This window comes from Telmatherina bonti (genome assembly GCF_933228915.1).
Source record: "Telmatherina bonti genome assembly, chromosome: 2".
Taxonomy (NCBI): domain Eukaryota; kingdom Metazoa; phylum Chordata; class Actinopteri; order Atheriniformes; family Telmatherinidae; genus Telmatherina; species Telmatherina bonti.
The window spans coordinates 12,600,687-12,620,231 of record NC_136620.1 but is presented as its reverse complement, the minus strand read 5'-3'; the positions used below and the strand labels follow the sequence as shown (position 1 = coordinate 12,620,231).

Genomic DNA, 19,545 nt, shown 5'->3' with positions numbered 1-19,545 from the left:
TCAAAGCCAGAGTTGTTCTCCTAAAAAGTGGATTTTTTTTTTTTTTTTTTTTATATAACAGCATGTCAGCTTTTAAATGGGTCACAAAGCAGGTTGTGTTCAAGTTCCTGTAACCAGTGAGCGATTTTCCAGCAACCTACTTAACTGTGGTTTGTTTCTGCACTGTTCCCTGGTGGATGTTTCTGCTGGTGGTTGTTGCTCTCCAGCTTTAGTAATGGTGTCATGTATAAATATATTCTTACAAAGGGAACTTCTGGTGAGCATAGCTCACATGAATCTTCTTCTGGTGAGCATAGCTCTCATAACTGTAACTTATCTGTAACTTTAACCTGGTGTAACGTTTCATGTGGTGCTTGTTAAAAATGGAGCATTTGTCATTACAACTGAAAGAACTGCTGGAGTATCACATCTATTTTCTGATTCTCTTGGACAGAATTTGTTTTCCACCGTGCCACACCCAGATAGTCTTTAATTATTCCTAATTTATGTTTAGGCATCTAAACTTCTTGACCCGGTTAAGGAAACATGTTTACACCAAACGGCAACCTCCGGCGGGTAAAAGTGAAGCCTATGCGGAAGTGCATAAAACTGCAGTTCCCCCTTCATCCACTAGGGGTTGTAAAACAGAGCAAATCTCCATAGACATAATCTCCATGTTAAAAAGACCAACTTCATGGCAGAAATAAACATGTTTACAGCCTGGTTCAAATATCCATTTTAGGTTTATAGGTCAGGTTTACCTTCATGACAACTGTGGGGGGAGTGAATTTTTTTCTAACTCGCCCATTTAAAAGTAATTTAATCTCGAAGTTCGGTATATTTAGGGACATGTCCTTTTGATTGACAGGTACAAATCTCCGGCTTCAAGTCAGAAGAACGGAGAACCGCAGTTTTTAGCCGGTTAACAACGTGACTTAGCTTTAGCCCGCTTACCTCTGTTAGCTGGTTAGCTCCCAATATCTCGGGGTTAGCTCGGTTAGCTTTTAGCTACAGAAAGCTCGGAGTTAGCTCGATGTCAATCATCCACCATGAAGCTCACAGCCCTCCTCTCAGCTCCACCTCTTTGTCCATATTTGTATTTTCCGGGCGAGATGAAGCGCATGATGCTGCCAAGATGGCGACGGTAGGAACCGCCCACCGAGCTTCAATTCAGCTCTTCAGAAACCTACAAGTGACGTCACAGAGCCTCCGTCCATCTTTTTATATACAGTCTATGGTTTACACGCATACACACATACTACGGGTCGGAATAAAAAAAAAAAAGATTTAATTAATTACAGGCTTTGTAATTAACTGATCTTGATCGATTGCATTTCAATCACATAATGAACTTTGTCCCAAAAAAAATGGATTTTAAGCGCTTATTAAATCAAATAATAGTAAAAAAGATTAATATAACAAACTCAACTCTTTCAGTGTCTGGATAAATTCATTTAACTTTAGCAGCTGCCAATGGAAAAGAGAAAATGGCACTTTTAATGTTACTTATCGAGCCCCTGATACCACCAGAAAGATGCTTGACTTGTCGAGCCTCGTTTTGTCTTTAAATAAACTCACTGTAGGGTCTGAAACAGGGCTATAATATGTATTTATGTACTCCTATAAAAAGGTTGCTCAATTAAAATGTTTTTCTTTTGTTTAACGAGTCAATGTTTCTGTAATTAATCGTAATTAACGCGTTAAAGTCCCATACCTATGATATACTTTTTGCTTCTGTACTGGAATCAGATCAGGTCAATGCAGCCTGGCACGTTATGCAGATCAGCATTAAAAAGTGAAATTAAAGTAGTATTAAATTGGTGTTGGCTGGTTGAGATTGTGCCTTCTTACAGGCTGTGATGTCTATCATGTGAAATGTCTGTTTCTAGTTCTGCTCTCCATGTGTCTTGTTTGGCTGTTGCAGACTGATGCTGCATCATCATGCTTAAGTTTACATTTTCTAACCTGTCAGGTGATGAATTACTCTCTACTTCATCAAGGTGCAAATACCAAAGTATTTATTGTTCATGCTCAAGATACGAGGATTAGCATTTTTCTAAATACTATTATGTTGGATTGGATGATAACTGGATTGAATTTGAATTAGTCTACGTTTTATGTAAGTTGGCCTTAGATGGCTTTTTGTTGTATATAACTAATAATATCTTAGACACTAAAGGCTTTAAGAAGGCCTCCAGTGTGGAAGTGAAAATAAGTCATTGAAACAACCCGCCTTTTCCAATATATACTTTGTAAACTCCAAGTTGTAAAGTTGTAGCTTTCTTGGGAAGTGAGTAAATCAACATTTGATGCATTTTGGTTGTATCTGGAGAAGTTACTGCTGACACATGTACCCACTCTAGGTATCCGCCAGCTCCAGCTGATGCTGCTGAAAGTGAGCCTGATTCTGGGAGTAGAGATCCATGTCAATGTGGAGTTCGTTCAGCTTGTGGAGCCTCCGGAGGAGCAGAATGATGACAGTAAGTCTCACCCTGCCAAGAATTAATGTTAAACAATTATAGTCACAGACATTATGTATTTATATGCTTAGAAAATCTGTCCTAAAGTATGGAATCGCTGTAGGACAGCAGTTTAGTTTAGAGAATAAGGAGTGTTTTCTGTCAATGGGGATCCTCACAAGTATAGAAAAGGAATGAGTGTTCTGCATGCGAGTGGGTCATGGGTGGCAGTGACACGCTGAGACACGCCTGCATGTCTCAGATATATATGGAAAGCTCAGTGCATGTAAGACATGTTGAAACCATTAGTAGTGTACAAAGAAGAGTACAGAATGAAGATATTGAAGTTTTGGTTGTACTTGAGTTGCTTCTTTGCTTTGTTTAGTTTTTTAAGCATCCTAAAATATGTAATGCCTTCAAAATTTCTTAAATAGACTCTCTTCCTTCTGCAATCCAGAACATGATGCAACTATCTATAGAAAGCAGAGCACATGAGCATGTTGTGGTTACTTTGCAGCAACCAAAAAGCCAAAAGCACATAAACCTGATGAGGTCAGAAAGAGGAAATCATATCTCTTTCTAACCAGCACTTGAACTTTTGAGACAACCAGAAACACTGTGCATCCTCCAGGATGTAACCCATCATTCTGTCGTCTCACTGGCCTGTACTTGTTCCTTTGCACCTTTCTGACAGATCATAACATGCTTGATTTGTCCTGTTCCTCAGGTCCGGGGTGGCGAGCAGAGGTGCGGCCCTCCAGCCATCTCGTCTCAGACTTTGACTTTGACGTAGTGATTGGTGCAGACGGCCGCAAAAACACCTTAGACGGTGAGAAATGACTACATGACATCAGGAATTCAAAGTGAGACCTGAGGGAAGTTTTCTTACTGACCCACATATTTGCAGGACATTTCTCCTGCAGTCCAGTTTTGCAAAGCTGTTTCCACTCACTGAAGCATTTCCTGTTGACATAGTTTCAACTGAAGGCTTAATGGTGTGTGTAGGGTCAGTTTTGTGTCCATTATTAATGTGGTTTTTTTTTTTTATTCCACATTAAAATAACAGATTGTTTCCACAGTAAACATGATCCTTCATAAACTGCAGACTCCTGATGACTTTGTCCCCATGACTGATGTGAAGCCTTCTCCTGTTAATCTTGTTTATGTTGTTTTAAGACAGACGTAAATAATATATTGTTTAGTTTCTTTGTATGTTTCACTCCGTTTCTTTTCCTCTTTCTTCAGGTTTTGCTCGCAAGGAGTTTCGAGGGAAGTTGGCCATCGCTATAACGGCTAACTTTGTGAACAGGAACACCACAGCAGAGGCCAAAGTGGAGGAAATCAGTGGCGTGGCCTTCATCTTTAACCAGAAATTCTTTCTAGAGCTCAAGGAGGAAACAGGTTAGATGCTGTGGCAAATGCCTGATACTTTAGTTAAGTGGAGCTCTGCTTAAAACAGAGATTATCCATTTTATTAGGCTACTCTCCTCGTCCCAGTGCTAGAGGCTTTATTTTTTATTTTTTCAATCCTGTTTTTTCTTTATTTTTTCATTTTTAAAAATTTTTTATTTTGTCTTATTTTCTTTTTTTATTTTATGTTTATCTTTTATTTTATTATATTTTCAATATATTGAGGTTTTATTTAGTTTGATATGTATTTTTAAATGCTTAGTTTAATTTTATTTACATATCTTACTACATATCTTTTTTTTTTATCAATTTATTTTAAATGAATCACTTTGGTAATGTTATACAATTAAAGTTTCTTTTAAAATTATGATTCAAAGTGTTTAATGGCTAACAAGTAACCTGACTTCAACAATAGTATCTGGATGTGTTCCTCCAAATTCAGACTAACAGGTTTCCATGCATTTATGAAATCTAGCTTTAGTTGGTCTGAGACAGTACTTTAAGTTAACACACTGCGTATGTTAATGTGTAAAACTATCACAAAAAAAAGCTCATTTCGAAGATCTGTCCATGTTTACAGGAATAGACTTGGAGAACATTGTTTACTACAAAGACAATACCCACTACTTTGTGATGACGGCGAAAAAACAGAGTCTGCTGGACAAAGGGGTCATCATAAATGTAAGTCAAAGTAAATAATGACATCAGCTTTTCCAACCACAATCTTTGTTTTTCTATGTAATTACTGTTTTCCTACTGTCAGCAGGATGTAGTAATGTTGCTGTTGTGTGTCTGCAGAGCAACAAGTCACACAGGTTTGCTCTGAAATGTGAAGTAAACATCCTGACAACAGAAAGAAAACTAACTTAAACTCATTACCTTTATTTTTAACTTCTTAAATCAATGGGTCATTACTCAGAATTTAACCAGATTTTCCATTTATTGGAATCCGGTGTGGAGGAGCAGGAATACACCTAAAAGCTGCAGGACAGTGGCCCTCAAGGGGCAGACTTCCTGAGCTCTCTTACCCCAGCTTCTGCCATGAAAGTTGTTTAAAATTGAGCTTTTTTTCTCCATTTTCTTTACGCTAAAAACATCCCCAGTATATTGAATTAGGCGATTTTCAGACGTATTTGGTTAAAACTGAGTGTTCACACCCAGCTAAAGCAAGAGGTGTGATGTACTTTTTGTGCATTTAACCTAATTTTTAACAAGAATAATAGATTATTTAACTCAGTCTCTGCTTTGCCTTTTTAAAAAGAGGGAAAACTCAGCATCACAGGCCAAGACATGGTGTTGGAAGAATAACGAGTTCTGTATCAGGGGTCAAGCTGGGTTTTTCAGTACGTAAGAGGAAACTTTTATCAAATGAATTGACACCTTATTTTCTTTTTACCTAACATGATTGCTGGTAAAGGATTTTGTAGTGGAAATTAAATAAATTTTTAGTCTTGTTTTCATTTTACATATTAGGAAATTTGCAATACTTTCATTATGGTTTCAAGCTTTGTTATGACTTTCTGAGTCAAATTTAGCATTTAAACTCACATTCAGTCACAAACACCATAAAATAAAGTCTGAGTCTGAAAGCAGAACGCTAAAGTGCTTTTTGGGGGGACAGGAATTCTCACATGCTTGCCAGCTTAGTGAGTGATGGGTCACCATAGCAGATGATGATGAATGAGGCTTTAATTAAAGGCTTATTCTCTTTCACATTACTTGTATATTTCACACACACCCAAAGAAACACACACTTCCTCATTTGGCAGAGGGGAGATGTTATAAATAAGGTTAGTATACTGGTATCAGGAAACAGACTGAATCTTAAGAGAGAGGCTGCTGTTAGTTCAGCGTCTGCCAGATCAAATATCTTAATATACACTTAAACACACACACACACACACACACACACACACACACACACACACACAAAACTCTTTTTCTGATTCAGGCTGAAGATTTTGTCAAAGATTTTTTGCTTTTTGTCCCCATTATTTGACTGTCTAAATGGACTGATCCTCCCACAACGTGTGTGTGTTATATAAGCACACACACATACAGAAGAGCTGCCCCGCCTGCTCGTGCCTCAGTGGTCTCCATCTCATCTTACATTGCCTGCTGGTGCTGAATGACATCTCCCTGGGTCAGCTGGGCCAAAGTCTGCACCCACGTGGCCAAAGCGTCACAGGCCTCATCGCTCTGTCATTATGTCAATGTCTATTATATTCATAAAGCATATTCAAAACAACACAACCTATCAAGCTGAAGGAAAAACAGTGGATGGAACCAAAGTGTCAAGCTCTAGCCAACCACCAGAGGAAAGAGGCAGATTTGTATACATTTGTTGATTAGCCTCTGTGAAGACATGACCACCTCCTTTTTGTTTGGATCTTCGAGCACATCACCGTTCTAGCTGGAATATAGTCCTGTAGAAATTCCTCGTTTGCATCATACAGATGGAGCCAGACTACTGAGAGTCTTAAAAGTGGTGATAAAATCTTAAAACCGGTCCCGCAACACAGCAAGCCAGAGGAAGCACTGTGGTCAGTGGAGGCTGTTTTTATTGTGCTGCATGAATACATTTGATTTGTCATCTAAATAGTCCGACCAAGGCTGTGGGCAGGCAGATCTGTTACAAAATGATTGTTTTTTAACTTAAAAAAAGACAAGTACTGTGTAACTGTTTGAAATAACACAAAAACGTTCCATAAATCCCATTCTGAATTTAGTTTACAGGAAGAAGATGGAATAATAGCTCTTTATAGCCTGATGTTGGTGGTGTTCTTGGGTGTGAACAGCATTAGATTAATAAATGAAGACCGTTTATGACATGAATCCCAACAGGTTGACATGTTATACAGAAGATTAACCTCTCTGTCTTTGGATAAGTTTCCTAAAAGAAGTCGTTTGGTCATAAAGCCAACCCGATCTCTGTTCTTCTTCATGCAGGACCACATCGAAACGGAGCGACTGTTAAGTCCTGACAACGTCAACCAAGAAGCGCTGCTCTCCTACGCCCGTGAAGCGGCTGACTTTGGCACAAACTACCAGCTCCCGTCGCTGGATTACGCCATCAACCATTACGGACAGCCAGATGTGGCCATGTTCGATTTCACCTCCATGTACGCGTCGGAGAACGCCGCTTTGATCAGGGAGAAACACGGACACCAGCTGCTGGTTGCGCTGGTGGGAGACAGTCTGCTGGAGGTAGGACAACCATCTGCACGTTGGCAGAACTGGTCAAGGAAACTTGATTATTACCTAATGGTAGATTTGTTTTAAAGTAGTAAAAATAGGAGAACCCACCCAAACAAAACATAAGACACAGGGGGACAAAAACAATACAAACATGAAAAGTAGGTACTTGTCTAAGTCCTGGATATAAATATCCATAAGAAGAATAAAGCACCAACAGAAAAACCCAAGACAGAGGACCAAATTTTTCATTCATTTCATTTCATTCCTTCATTTCATTCAAAGCAGTCGAGCCAGAATAAATAAGAACATGCTATTATAAATAGTTGACTTCAGTACACGATTATATTGGCGTTCACCTGGATCTGCACTGACTTCCTGTTCTCTTACAGCCCTTCTGGCCGATGGGTACCGGTTGTGCTCGAGGTTTTCTCGCTGCATTTGACACTGCATGGATGGTGAGGGGCTGGGCACAGGGAAAGAGCCCACTGGAGATGCTGGCAGAGAGGTGAGTCTGGTTAAGATCTACTTCCCGTCACTTCAGCATTAATATCATTAACCTGTATGAATTTTCTTTTCCTGGTATGATTAACTACTTCATTTATTCATATATTTAGATTATGGTGAGGTTCCCAATAAGCTCTTACAGAGTTTCCAGCTTCCCAAGCACTGTAATTAATATTATTTTACACATATCTTGTTTTTTATTATTTTGTTTTCTACGAATGTTATACTGCTTCTTTTAAAGTACAAACGTAAATAAATAACCTCCAAAATTGTTTATCATTAATAAAGCAAGATACTTATATTCAAAGCAAGTGAGCCCAGTTTGTACGGCATCAAGTCCAGAAGAAGCATCCAACCTTTTCTGCTGCTTACTTTCTATTTTAGTCTGAAGTTGGATCAACGCTAAGCTAAAGAAATGTCTAAATGTAACACTGAAAAAGCCTAGAAGAAATACCATTTGATTTTAATACTGACTCACTGAAAGTCTGCTTTATAGCTTAAAACACATCAGATTCTGTGTTTAGTCTTCTAGGTTTTCATGTAAGTTGTAACCAGCTGTCTAATCATCAGCTCTGTTTTCCTTCATGTCCATTTTTTCTTTAAGTGCAAACTTTTCTTTGCATTTCAGCTTTAATTTATAAATAGAAGATTTGAAGAAAACCAACTGAGGCTATTAGCGAGCTGAGACAGCAGACCGCTTATTGGTCAGACAGACTCGAACGATGCTTCTGCAACAGTTTATACACGAACACGCACGCACGCACGCACGCATGCACACATACACACACACAGACAACCTTTTCAATTCAAATTAGCTTTACTGGTGTGGCGACAAATACATTTATTTCAAAGTTATCAGGATTCAAAGTTATCTCAAGGCACTTTTAAGATACACACCAGTCTAAAAAGCCTCAGGTCGGGCCTCGGGTCGGGCCTCGGGTCGGGCCTCGGGTCGGCCCGCTGGTCTGGCCGCTGGTCGGGCCTCGGGTCGGCCCGCTGGTCTGGCCGCTGGTCGGGCCTCGGGTCGGCCCGCTGGTCTGGCCTCGGGTCGGCCCGCTGGTCGGGCCCACTGGTCTGGCCTCGGGTCGGCCCGCTGGTCGGGCCGCTGGTCTGGCCTCGGGTCGGCCCGCTGGTCGGGCCCGCTGGTCTGGCCTCGGGTCGGCCCACTGGTCGGGCCCGCTGGTCTGGCCTCGGGTCGGCCCGCTGGTCGGGCCCGCTGGTCTGGCCTCGGGTCGGCCCGCTGGTCGGGCCCGCTGGTCTGGCCTCGGGTCGGGCCCGCTGGTCTGGCCTCGGGTCGGCCCGCTGGTCGGGCCCGCTGGTCTGGCCTCGGGTCGGGCCCGCTGGTCGGGCCTCGGGTCGGCCCGCTGGTCGGGCCCGCTGGTCTGGCCTCGGGTCGGCCCGCTGGTCGGGCCCGCTGGTCTGGCCTCGGGTCGGCCCGCTGGTCGGGCCCGCTGGTCTGGCCTCGGGTCGGGCCCGCTGGTCTGGCCTCGGGTCGGCCCGCTGGTCGGGCCCGCTGGTCTGGCCTCGGGTCGGCCCGCTGGTCTGGCCTCGGGTCGGCCCGCTGGTCTGGATTCACTCACCTGAATCCTGCTCCATTTATTATCTCAGAACGTATGATCGACGTCTTCTTGGTCCAAACCATACAGTGAAATATAAATAACTTGTGTTAAAATCTGTGACTGACTGTAAGGTGTGATGTGCTTTGATCTCTAGTCCTGGTTAAAACTCCAGCGAGTACGAGGAAGAGACTGTAGGGTCATCTGAACCAGCTCTACCTTTAGGCTTCATCAAAAAGGAAAGTTTAGCTCGAAAAGGTCCCAAACCTACTCTTAAATTTCCCGTTTGGTGAAGTTGTTTGTCTGGCACACACCTGCACATTGTGGTAATGACTTATGAATATCTTAGTCGAAAAACGCTGCTGTTTCTGTGTTCTTATAAACACACACTGGTAAGTTGTTGCCTTTTGTGTCGCTGCAGCTTTGTGATAAACAGCTGACATTTTCATACATGGGAAGTTGTTGGAAGGAGAAACGGACGTCATCATACTGAGTCTTCGTGAACCGCGCCCTGCATTGGGGAACAAATCAGATTGGTTCAGCTGTTATTCCTTAAATCTCCTACTTGGATCTTTTCCGTCTTTCCCAGGGAGAGTATTTACCGCCTGCTGCCTCAGACCACCACAGAGAACATCAGTAAAAACTTTGAGCAGTACAGCATCGACCCTGCCACCCGTTACCCCAACCTGAACTCCAGCTGTGTGCGCCCACATCAGGTCAGTCCGCCACTCATATGCATCTGGACCTGCTGTAGCTTGTCTGCTCTAACTACGTCACGATACACCAGCATGCTTCAGAGCTGTGGACATTATTTTATAGGAATGTCTACGTTTAGAGAAGCGTTTTTCAAAGCTCTTTACAGAAGGAGAGAAATTTCCTCTTTTTTTTTTTTTTAACTCAGTTGCAAACAGCTTGTTTTGAACAAGTCTGACTAGTTATCATGTTACATGATTAAATCTCCCCTTTCAGCGTAGAGATGCAAACCAACAACCCCAAACACGAACAAAACATGGCACTGTGTGCAGATGATGTTCTAACATGCAAACTATTAAGCCGACGATGGTCATTCTGATATGAAACATGTCAAATTCTACTGAATTATGCTACATTTTGTGTGGTTAAGACGTTTCAGAGTTTCTTGCAGTTATCTGTATCTATTTTTCAATTCAATTCAACTTTATTTATATAGCGTCAGATCACGACAATGCCATCTCAAGACGCTTTACAGACAGAGAAAAAAAAAAACATAATGAAAGCCAATTCATAATAGCCTATGTAAGGAAACCAACAGATTGGGTTGAAGGATATCTAGTTCTTAAATGTGGCTGCCGGGATATTAATGTGACCTGGGAGGCTCCATCTCCATCCACCCATTTAGTAATGCTAATCTGTTCAGATTGTTTTGCCAGACAGTATGTCTGAGAAGATGTTTCATACTATGGCTGATACGATCATCAGGAAGTTTCTTAATTAGATTAAATGGGTTTTAAAAACATTAACTAACATATTCATTCTCTCAGGTGCGTCATCTGTTCATTAACGGACAGCAGGACTCTGGTCAGGTGGCAAAAGGAGGTCCAACACGCCGCTCAGTCAACCTGTCCAGGAGAGGTGAGTGTTTCTCCAAACTCCAGCACTAAATGGCAACATCTATGTCCAGCTATACTCTCAGCAGTCTGACCAGCACTTATATACAATGTCCCCTACTTTGATTTCTTGCTTGTGTTGTTCTCACTCTCAGATGTAAATCGCTTTGGAGAAAAACATCTGCCAAACAACTGTAGGATAGAACTTCACTCCCAAACACCAAACCATTATAAAAAACTAACTTTATGCCGTAACTAAAACCATCCGATCACCTCCAATACTTTAAGTATCTTATCTACTGTCTTGAGTTGATCTTTATTGGAATTCATGAGGAAATTGGTGATGTGTTTTCATGCTGATCTCATCCTGGAGACTCCAGAGCTGACTCATGTTTATATACTGCTGTGGTAAAAAGCAGGTTGCAGTTACAGGTTGAGCAACAATGCTGATTGGTATAATCTACTCAGAGGGGACTTTGCAGCTTACAAGCTTGTAATTTAGTCATCCTTTAACTCATCTTTGGGATCAGATGCACAAATACCACTGTCTGAAGTACAGCTTCTAAAAACTTCCTGGCAATCTAACAGTGTATCTAACAGATTCAACAAAGCCTAAAGGGGCTAAAATTCACACATAAGTGACTGGATTATTAAAGTACTTCAGTGGTTTACATTGTAAAATATTTCCAGCTTTTTTTTTGTTTTGTTTTTAATCTAAGCTGTGGGTTCAACACGCCTCGTCCCAGACAATACAGCTGTATAGTATTACACCAGGATGAGGGTCAAACCTGATGCGTCTCTGAGTCATGTGCTGACCTGATGTCAGGCTCATAAAAACAAGTCCTGACGAGCGTTATCTCAGCTGAGGCAGCGGGAGTTTCTCATTGTTTCGTCTAAAGTTGGAGACTTTGCTGGCATCATTACACTTATGCAGCGTTTATCTACATTTGTTTTGGAAGTGTTTTCCATTCTTTTCCCATTTTGTTTTGTTCTCTTGCAACTCCAGAGGAAAGTATCTGGTTGCTTTGTTTTCTGTCCCTTTTGGTGCTGATAAAAAATTGTGAATTCTTCACATTAAACCTGTTTTTTGTTTGTTTATAATCTGTTATGCTTTAAAGCGTTGTATCTTGATGCTTGGCTTGAGGTTAATCTGAAAATTACAACTTAATGTGATTTTGATCAAATTAAAATGGAAAACATTAAAAAAAAAAAAAAAGACCAAATTTTTATTTTTTTCAACTCGAACAGCTGAAATTATTTCAATAAGTTGTGTTCCTTTTTTGTGTTTTGGACATTTTGAGTACGGATTGTTTTTTTTGTTTTTTTTTTTTAAATAGAAAAATGTGACTAAAATATTCAGTGAGATCACATGACCAGCATCTTTTTCATAGGTAAATCAGCACAAGCTTACAGGCTGCTTGTCGGACCTCATGGTTAAATTCTGCGACGGAAACACAGTTGCCTTTTAAGGCTCATCAAAGTGACCTCAAGATCTGGAGATTTTCTAACTAGGCCACATTGTTCAGTGTTCTGAGTCTCTGCTGCCAAAGTTTGTCCTCTTTAGCCACGGAAAGTGGAGCAGATTTTTTAAAGTCACGAGGCTCAGGTCTAAATGAACCGGTGGTTTGAACATGTCGTCATGTCGACACCATTTCAGTGACTTTCCATCCCTGGTAAAAAATAAAGCCCTCAGGGAGAATGCTTTATCCTTTCTGGCTTGAATAACATCCTTCCTTTGATGCTGTGTGGCCATCGCCCGACAGTATGACCGACATGGTGCTCTTCTCCTGCAGAGTCCGATGTGCGTCCTGGCCGGCTGCTGACCTGGTGTCAGAAGCAAACGCAGGGCTACAGAGGTGTGGAAGTCACCAACCTCACATCTTCCTGGAGGAATGGCCTGGCCCTCTGCGCCCTCATCCATCGCCAGAGGCCTGAACTCATGTAAGAATGTGTACAAAGTGGATGGTTGCTCAGGTGTGGGTGGTTTCCTCTTGGCTTGCGAGTCATCTTTCAGACTCTCTGAATGAAACTCATCTTTTGGGACGACATGCAGATAAACAGTAAAATGTCTTAAAAAGCGATTTTCATGCCCAGGGCAGCAAAAAGCGTTTTACACAGTAAAAACAATTTTTACATACTCTAAAAGCTTTCTTTTACACATACACGTAAATACAGCACATGCACATTTCCCTTACCCACCTCTGCCCCAGTTAGCTATAAGGCGGGGTTTGGTGTGTGAATATTACAATGATCTGACTGCTAACACCTAAATGTTTTCAGACACATAATTAGCTTGGAGTCTCATCTTTTGTTGCTGATAAATTGACTTTCCTGACTGAAGTTCAACTTTGAAGTTGAGTGTTAATTTGCAGAAGGGACTGAGAGGATAAAAGTCGTTCATAAACAGCCTGACAGCTGAATCACTTAATCCAGAACAAGTGATGTTTGATGGTTTTACTGCTCACACACACAGGAGAAAAACCAATCTAAGCACCACAGTGATGGGCTGGAATGACATCATCTCTTTGTAGACTAGTGCACTTCTGTCATCTCAGCTTCTGTCATAGCACCAAGCTGTCAGTTCCACACGTCATCCGCTATATGGAGATGATGTGTTCGCTTACGTGTTGTTTTTTGTTTTTTTTCTCAGTGGTCGTGTCTATGACTGTCTTTAGCTGCTATAGCATAGTGTGGGGAACTTTTAATTACCTCCGCCAAGGAGGTTATGTTTTTACTGGCGTTTATCTGTTTTGTGTTCAAGATAAGTCAAAAAGTTTTGGATGGATTTTCATGAAATTTTCCGGAGTTGTTGGAAATGTGAAAATAAAGAACTGATTTAATTTTGAAGGTGATCGTGGTTTGGAGCCAGGATTTTTTTTTTTTTTTTTTAAAGGATTCTTTAACATTGTGCTTGTTGGAGGTTTGCGCACTCTGAATGTGAAATTCTTATCTTAATTTTATCTCCATTTATTTTCACTTTACATTAATGCAACTAAATAAAAGGAATAAAATCTTGATGAAACTTGCACACATACACATGCTGTACTGTGCATACACGTACACTGTCTGGTTGAAAACAAGTCCCCCTTTGGCTTTAGTTACAGCTTTCGTTCAGCCTGGCTTATGCTACGTTGCAGTATTTATTTACACTCATTGTTGCGTAATCTTTTCCAAGACTTTGTGTTGATGATGATAATGATGCTCAGGATGTTGCATAAAATCTTCTCTGGTACAAATTAAGGAATTTTAATGTCACACAGGTTATAATAAAATAAATAATAGTAAATATAATCAAAATGTAAAAGTAGTGAGTGTCCCATGCTGTCACTACTCCTCTTTTAGCATGTAAGCCATATAAATCCTGGCATCTCTATGTGCTGGGAAAATAAAGAATGAATCAAGAAAACCACATAAACTCATTCTCACATCTCGTCATCATCTTCTTTCAATTTCAGTGACTTTGACTCTCTGAATGAAGAGGATGCGGCCGGGAACAACCAACTGGCTTTTGACGTGGCTGAGCGGGAGTTCGGCATCCAGCCGGTGACCACAGGAAAGGAAATGGCTGCGGCGGCCGGACCAGACAAGCTGCTCATGGTCCTCTACCTCTCTAGATTTTATGAGGCTTTCAGGAACTCACCGGGAAACAACAATGGTCAGTCATAACAGCTTTATTCACATCAATACTTCTTATTGCCTACTTTCCTTCTATAGATTTATTAGTTATATAAAACAGGTTTAGAAGTTTCAAAATTGTCGCTTTTTCGACTATTTGATTATTTTTCTTTAACAGAATCCACACAAGGTTGTATTTTTAGATGGTTAAGTCTTGATCAGTTATGGAAGCTAAAATGACCGAACTTCCAAGACATTGCAAACTGCAGGCCTGCATTTATATCATAAAGTATCACAGAATTCAGACAGTCGACGCCTCTCTTCCCAACCTCCCAGTTCATCACCCCAGTTCCCAACCACAGCCTGATGTGAGGAAATGATTATTTCACACTCATTCCAGTGTGTAAAAAGGAGAAACTTGGTTCTAGTGAACAGATGGAAAGAGCAGCCTGTTCATAGCTAAACTTTAAGATCCTGCAGGCAGCTTGAAGACCGTGTAAACTTCTTATTGCTGCCGTGGACACATTTTTTTATTTTTATATTCCGTTGAAGTCACTTTACATTCTGTGAAATTATAGAGCCATCTGAATTTCCTGCATGAGCTTGAGTTGTATGTTGCACAACTGCGGTCAGGTTAGTCCCTGCCAGAGACCTGACTGGTATGCATGCTATGTGGAGGCCATATCCAGTCCCTCTGCATAACTCCACAGGCCTTCATCTGTGGTCGCACCACTCCTGGAAGCTGCTGTCTTAGCCTCATGGCACATGCACTGCCTAATGTTAACGTGCAGGGAACCTTCTATGTCATTACTGCTATCCACACCTCTGGCTTGGGAAAGGACGGACTTTCAGTCAGTTTGGTGGGAATTTGGTCTGAGACATTTAAGATGTGTGGTTTGTTTCTATTTGGAGAATAATGATGCTCAGTGTATGATTTTGGAGTTGTTTTGATGAACCAAGATTATTTTGAGAAGTTGGATTTGTTGTTTTTGTCAGTTTTTTTTTTTTATTTACACTTCGGCAATGAACCCTGCGCGCATTATTATGAGTGAGACATTATCTAACTGTAGAACATGGGGTTAGCTGGGGGGGTCCACAGCTTTTTGGTAGGTGCTTAAAGGGGGGGCTTGGGGAAAATAGGTTAAGGAACCACTGATCATCACATATAAACTGGGGTTAAATAAAAAAAAACGCTTTTAAAGGAAATGCTTTTTTTTTTTGTATCTTTACGTGGAAGTCAGCCTTATTTCTAAACAAACTTCTGAAATACCACAAAAATAAAGTGCAACAGCCCCCTGTTACAACAGCTCTGTGTATAAGAGCTGGTTTGGAGGGTGGATTGCACCACTCAACTCTCCTCTAGGTGAACCCTTCTGGTCCCGCAGCCTCAAGTCACCATGTAAACATAAAGTTGGACATTAAAGTGGAACTATTATGTGCATTTCAGGCTAATTTATTTTTATTTCTGAGCCCAGAAGGGCTGGGATTGATGGAGTTATTGTCACAAATGGCTTTATTTACTTCAGACCGACCCTCTCCGTAGGCTGTCAGATCAGCCTGCGGGCAAAACGAGTGGATTGAGACTCTTCCGCATTAAGCCCCGCCTCCCGCCACTGCACTACATCGGGAGCGCGCACCGCACCTGCTTTCGCCGTCATTGTAACATCTCATAAACAGAAGGATTAGGCTGATATGAACTCAATAAAAAAACAAAATACAATGTCAACACATAGCATACAGCCCTACATGTTGGAACCTGAATCAGACCCTGAAAACGAAGTGGAAAACAGCAACCCACAGCAACGAATGCAGCAGGATGTCTCTCTTTGGTAAACTCACCAGCCATCGTTGGAAATAACTTTATCCCACGTTTTCCACCCGCCTGATGTATTTGTACATGTCCTTGTTAACCAGTAGAAGGTAACCAATCACCGAACCTTATCCCCCGGGACGTCACAAGGATTTCCACGTAGAAAAAACTCTCTGAAACAACGCGTTTTTCGTCGCCATGGAAACTGAACGGAGTGAGTTTAGGTGATAAAAAAACGGTGCCGTTCACATGTCTGATGAGGATTCAACACTGTAACACTGTAGAAAGCTCAGAAAACTGGAAATACCATAATACCACCCCTTTAAATGTGACCTATATTAGGTATGCGATTATGGCATCATGAGAGCTCACACTATCACACACCAAACCAAGCTTTCACACTGCCAAACACCAAACCGATTGATTGGGAAAAAAAGAGGAAAAAGAAAAGCTGGAAACTGTATTTCTAAACTCCTCTGCTGTTTGGCCATGAACAGCTGTTACTGGTTGGGAGTCATTCATTGGACGGATCCCAGGATGTTAACACTTTACCACCATTGAAATAACCAGCAGCTGCGTGCTGGTCAGAATCACACGGGATTTAACACCTCACAGCTCTGACTGACTGAATGCAGCTTTATTAGAAGTTTGGGAGAGATTTCAACAAAAAAAAAAAAACAGGAAAGGGGAAGCTACTTCATTACTGTCACTGTTGTGAAATGGTAGTCTGTACATTTTGAGATTTTCAGGTCAATCGGTCCCTTCAGAATTTTAAAACTTTTTTTTAGTGATTGTTGCAAAAAATGTTGGCTTTTTAGCCTACATTTTGTTCAAAAGTACCAAAAACATGAAAATCTTGTTTACAATAATATTAATTAATCAAAATTAAAGTTGGAAGTAGAATTGATATTCCTACAGAGGCGTAGAGTTGTCACCTAATAAAAAAGCTTTGAGACCTTTTTCACATTATAAGGTGAAGTTTTATTGTAAAAGCATGAAGCTTGTTACATAGGTTTAGTAAAAATTTGGAATATAAACCGTATTCGTTCTTTAAAAAGGAAATTGTGGATGCAGCAGATCAGAGAAATGTTTATTTTACCAAATGGGATTAAGTTGTGCTTCATAGGAGAGACTGCTGGTGAAGCTGGGAGGACACTGTGTTAAACCAGACAGGATACATCTTCCTATCTGCAACTTAATTCTCCTGGTGCATATCAGCTTTTATCATTTTAACTTTAGGCCAGTGTTTTTCAACCACTGTGCCGTGGCACACTAGTGTGCCTTTAGAGATTATCAGGTGTGCCCTGAGAAATGACCCAATTTTACCTCATTGGTCTAAAAAGCAGCTGTGTTCAAACAGGATGAACGATAATAAAATTCCTTCTTGTGTTCACCTGGTTTCTGCTCAAGAGGCTTTGATGAGATGGACTTTATATTAATATGGACTTTTAAAAAAAAAAAAAAAAAAAACATTTGGTTTGTGTTGTGCCTTGTGATTTTTCAGTAAAAAAAAAAAAAAAAAAGTGTGCTTTGGCTCAAAAGAGGTTGAAAAACACTGCTTTAGGCCATAGACATACCCGCTGGTTCATGTTAACTAAAAGCAACACACACACATGTGGACCATCTCACTGCGTGCAGGCAGGTGACGTGTGTTGCTCATAACCGTCTGTCGACAACAATGGAACAGTTGAAATCAATTAAAACAATTGATCCTTGACAAAAACAACTGAAATGTTGTTTCTATGAAATGTATTTTGCTCCGACAAACGTCTGCATGCAGCACTTTGTGTTACATGTTCTTACATAGCTGTGGCGTTATAACGTGATGAGGTCCCAGCTGTACGCTTCCATATGTTCCAACCTTTTCTTGAGGTAAAATAAACACTGGAAGAGGTTTTCACCATTAAGCAGAAGCAACTTATTGATTTAAACAGGAATCACAAAACAAGAAAAGGGAAAAACTTCTTTCCTTTTATGAAAATCTGCTGCAGGTCTGGATGTTGTCGACTCCGTCATGATGATTTGTCTGTTTCTGCATCTCAGACATTCTCTTACCAGAGAAAATGTCTTCAATTGACAACCTTCATTTATCTTCCACCAACGCTGCACGTGGTGCAAAACACTTCCAGGAGTCACACACAGCACTGAACTGCGATTTCACACGGAAAATGCTACACTTTTGTTTTGGACACACATCTATATGTAATAACTGGAAACATAAAAGTAAAGTTCACGTAGTACCAGGTTCCGCTAAGGAGCGCCGCAACCAGTTTGTCAATTTTGCATTCAAGTTGTGGTGATTGGAGAAAATTACAAAGATGTGCAGAATTTATCAGGATTGGCCGAACTTGCTGTGAAAGCTTTGAGTGCAAAATCACAAATTCCTGAAGGGATCAGGCTGTGCAGCATCAAAGTGCCAACGTTTCTATGCTGGAGTGTAACTCTTTAGTAGCTTCAGATACCCAAATCATGCTCTTTATGTGTTTGTTTTCATAATAATTCCCCTTTTTAAATCTTGGTTTGTTTATAAAAAAAAAAAAATAAAAAAATAAAAAAAAGGTTTAAATGAGCAGAAAATCAACCAGAAGCCATGAAGCTGTAAAAGACTGATATGAACTGTTTGAAGTTTTACTCTTTTTGCACAGTGTTTATTAACATATGACAGTTAGATTTTAGTAAATCTGTTGATCATGGTACAAAAAACTGAGTTGGACAAATGCTGATTTTTTTCTAACGCATCAAACTGCAGAATTGATCTTTCCTGCTAGTTTAGTTTTATGATTCTTTGTCTGTTTCATCGACTTTTGCACAAATGAACTGAATGTCTCTGGCTGTGATGAGGTCACTCGTGTCATGAAAGCGTTACAGCTACTTTCTGTAAAAGTACAGAAACAAGCCAGTAATAAGTGTTTTGTCAGGTTTACACTGGCTGGTTGTTTTCATTTTGATTTTACAATTATTTTATTTACTTTGAAAGTTTTAAATGGTATGTCATCGAGTTATTTCTGCAGTCGTCTCCATTTATTTGAACCCAAACGAGATAACCTCTCGGCAGAGAGGGGACGGGGCTTTTACGGCAGCAGCCAACAGGCTCTGGAGGAAACTACCTCTCAATGTTTGAGTTTTCCTGCCTGAAAACTCACCTTTTCCTCACCTTGGTTTTCAGTTTGAGTGCCATCAGATTTTTACAGTAAATGATCTCATTATGATGTCTCTCTTTTACATTAATTTAGTCATTTTTTGTGCTTGTTTGCTTCATTTTGTTTCTCTGGAAGTTAATTTAGTGTTGACATTATGTACAAATTTCCCTAAAATGGAAACCTGACTGGTTTCCTGTAAGTTGTTTTTGGTTTGTTTTTCCTGGATTTAAACATCTGAAACCTGCTTTACTCCAAAAGAAAACTCCTTTATTAAACTCTGCTGTTTGT

General features: G+C 40.5%; 1 protein-coding gene across 3 annotated transcripts in view; it reads left to right on the top strand.

The window, feature by feature from the left end:
• Window positions 1-19,545, top strand: part of LOC306770049 (F-actin-monooxygenase mical2b-like) — a 58,988-nt gene that overhangs the window by 28,443 nt on the left and 11,000 nt on the right. For all 3 annotated transcript variants that reach the window (XR_013771719.1, XM_079258831.1, XM_079258830.1), the window contains exons 4-13: window positions 2,343-2,459; window positions 3,166-3,267; window positions 3,684-3,839; window positions 4,429-4,529; window positions 6,798-7,055; window positions 7,436-7,551; window positions 9,696-9,822; window positions 10,627-10,717; window positions 12,486-12,633; window positions 14,148-14,347. Coding sequence is in view for 2 of the 3 variants with exons in the window: in XM_079258831.1 (XP_079114957.1) it covers window positions 2,343-2,459; window positions 3,166-3,267; window positions 3,684-3,839; window positions 4,429-4,529; window positions 6,798-7,055; window positions 7,436-7,551; window positions 9,696-9,822; window positions 10,627-10,717; window positions 12,486-12,633; window positions 14,148-14,347 (1,416 nt within the window). In the remaining variant the exon portion in view is untranslated. The remainder of the gene's footprint in view (window positions 1-2,342; window positions 2,460-3,165; window positions 3,268-3,683; window positions 3,840-4,428; window positions 4,530-6,797; window positions 7,056-7,435; window positions 7,552-9,695; window positions 9,823-10,626; window positions 10,718-12,485; window positions 12,634-14,147; window positions 14,348-19,545) is intronic.